Below are 1,733 nucleotides of genomic sequence, written 5' to 3'. Positions count from 1 at the left end.
GAGAGGGGGCGGAGGAGGGGAGGGGGCCAGCTCGGATCTGTCAGCTGCACCCCCAGAGGGGGGAGGAGGGGGTGGGTGGAACAGGGTTTGGGGGGGGAGAAATGATGCCGTGGCAGAGGCAAGCAGAGGGAGGAGGTGAGGAGAGGAGGGTTGGTGGGGGGGCGGGGGGGAGAAGATGCCGGAAGGTGGGGTGGGGAGGCCGAGGGAGGAGAGGGGAGGGGAGGGAGGGGGCCGAGTGCCCACCTTTGTGCATGCCCGTGTAGGGGTCTTTGAGCACCGTGAGCTCATAGATGCGGCCGAACTGCTCGAAGAGCGGCTTGAGGTCCTTCTCGTCCAGGTTGCGCGGGATCTGGCCCACGAAGAGCTTGATGGCGTCCAGGTCCTTCATGCCGTCGGGCTGCCCCCCGGGGGGCTCGGGCCCGCTGCTGCCCACTGGCGAGGGCCGCGGCTGCAGGAGCTGCTGCTGCTGCCGGCGCGCCTCGCTCTCCGTTAGGCGGGCCATGGCGGGCGAAGGCGGGCGGCGGGCGCGGGACCGAGCCGGCGGCGGCGGCGGGCGGCGGGCGGACTCGCAGCTGGAGCGACGGACGCCGCCTCCCGCCTCTCTCCCGCCCCGTCCCCGCGCCCTCCTCCCTCCTCCGCGCGCCCGCTCGCTCCAGCATCAGGACCACAAAAGGGCGGCTCCGCAGCGGCCCCTGGCGGCCGGAGCGCGCCTCGCCGAGGCGGCGCCCCCCGCGCGCATCGCCCATCCAGCATCCCGCATCCCGCCTCCGCGCTCATCGCGCACCCCGAATCACGCATCCCACATCGCACTTGGCACATCCTGAATCCCACATCCCGCATCCCGGCGCCCAGTCTGGCCCGGTAAACTGAGTCCACCGGGCCCGTAGCCCCTGCTTTCTGGGTAGGTGACGGCGAAGCTTTAGGCAGGACAGACCAGGCCCCCAGGTGTCACGGGCTCCTCCCACTGATAACAGCAGGAAAAACACTAAAAGTAGCGCACAGTTCTATACGGTGCTTACTTGGCATTTACAGGGCTGTCCTTGGAATGTTTAAGTATACAATCATGAATAATAAGAGCAACAAGAAAGAACACTTTGATAATACTACGTGCTAGACACTGCGCTCAGCACAGCTTTAAGTTTGTAACTTATGAAACAGAAGTAGCAATCATTGTGTTATATCAACAGCAACACTTTCTGTCATACTTGCCATGTGCACATACTGTCCAAAATATTTCGAAGGATATGGATGCATTTGGGCCAAGTGCTCTATGGGCATCATGTCAACCCTGCTTAAAACTCTCCATCAAAACCACAAGGAGGTATCACCTCACACAGGTCGGAATGGCCATCATCAAAAAGCCTACAAACAGGGCTTCCCTGGTGGCGCAGTGGTTGAGAGTCCGCCTGCTGATGCAGGGGACACGGGTTCGTGCCCCCCTCCGGGAAGATCCCACGTGCCGCGGAGCGGCTGGGCCCGTGAGCCATGGCCGCTGAGCCTGTGCATCCGGAGCCTGTGCTCCGCAACAGGAGAGGCCGCGGCAGTGAGAGGCCTGCGTACCGCAAAAAAAAAAAAAAAAAGCACCTACAAACAATAAATGCTGGAGAGGGTGTGAAGAGAAGGGAACCCTCCTACACTGTTGGTGGGAATGTAAATTGGTGCAGCCACTATGGAGAACAGTATGCAGGCTCCGCAAAAAACTAAAAATAGAGCTACCCTATGATCCAGCAATC

The 1,733-nt window shown here is 61.5% G+C and overlaps 1 protein-coding gene across 2 annotated transcripts in view; it reads right to left on the bottom strand.

Moving 5' to 3' along the window:
- Positions 1-502, bottom strand: part of CELF5 (CUGBP Elav-like family member 5) — a 49,916-nt gene extending 49,414 nt beyond the window's left edge. For both annotated transcript variants that reach the window (XM_027085554.1, XM_027085555.1), the window contains exon 1: positions 244-502. In XM_027085554.1, coding sequence (XP_026941355.1) covers positions 244-502 — 259 coding nt within the window. The remainder of the gene's footprint in view (positions 1-243) is intronic.
- Between the last annotated feature and the right edge of the window lie 1,231 nt (positions 503-1,733).

This window comes from Aethalodelphis obliquidens, unplaced genomic scaffold (genome assembly GCF_003676395.1).
Source record: "Aethalodelphis obliquidens isolate GAN/ISIS:26980383/991018 unplaced genomic scaffold, ASM367639v1 scaffold53, whole genome shotgun sequence".
NCBI classification, from domain to species: domain Eukaryota; kingdom Metazoa; phylum Chordata; class Mammalia; order Artiodactyla; family Delphinidae; genus Aethalodelphis; species Aethalodelphis obliquidens.
This window is presented reverse-complemented; position numbering and strand designations above follow the sequence as displayed.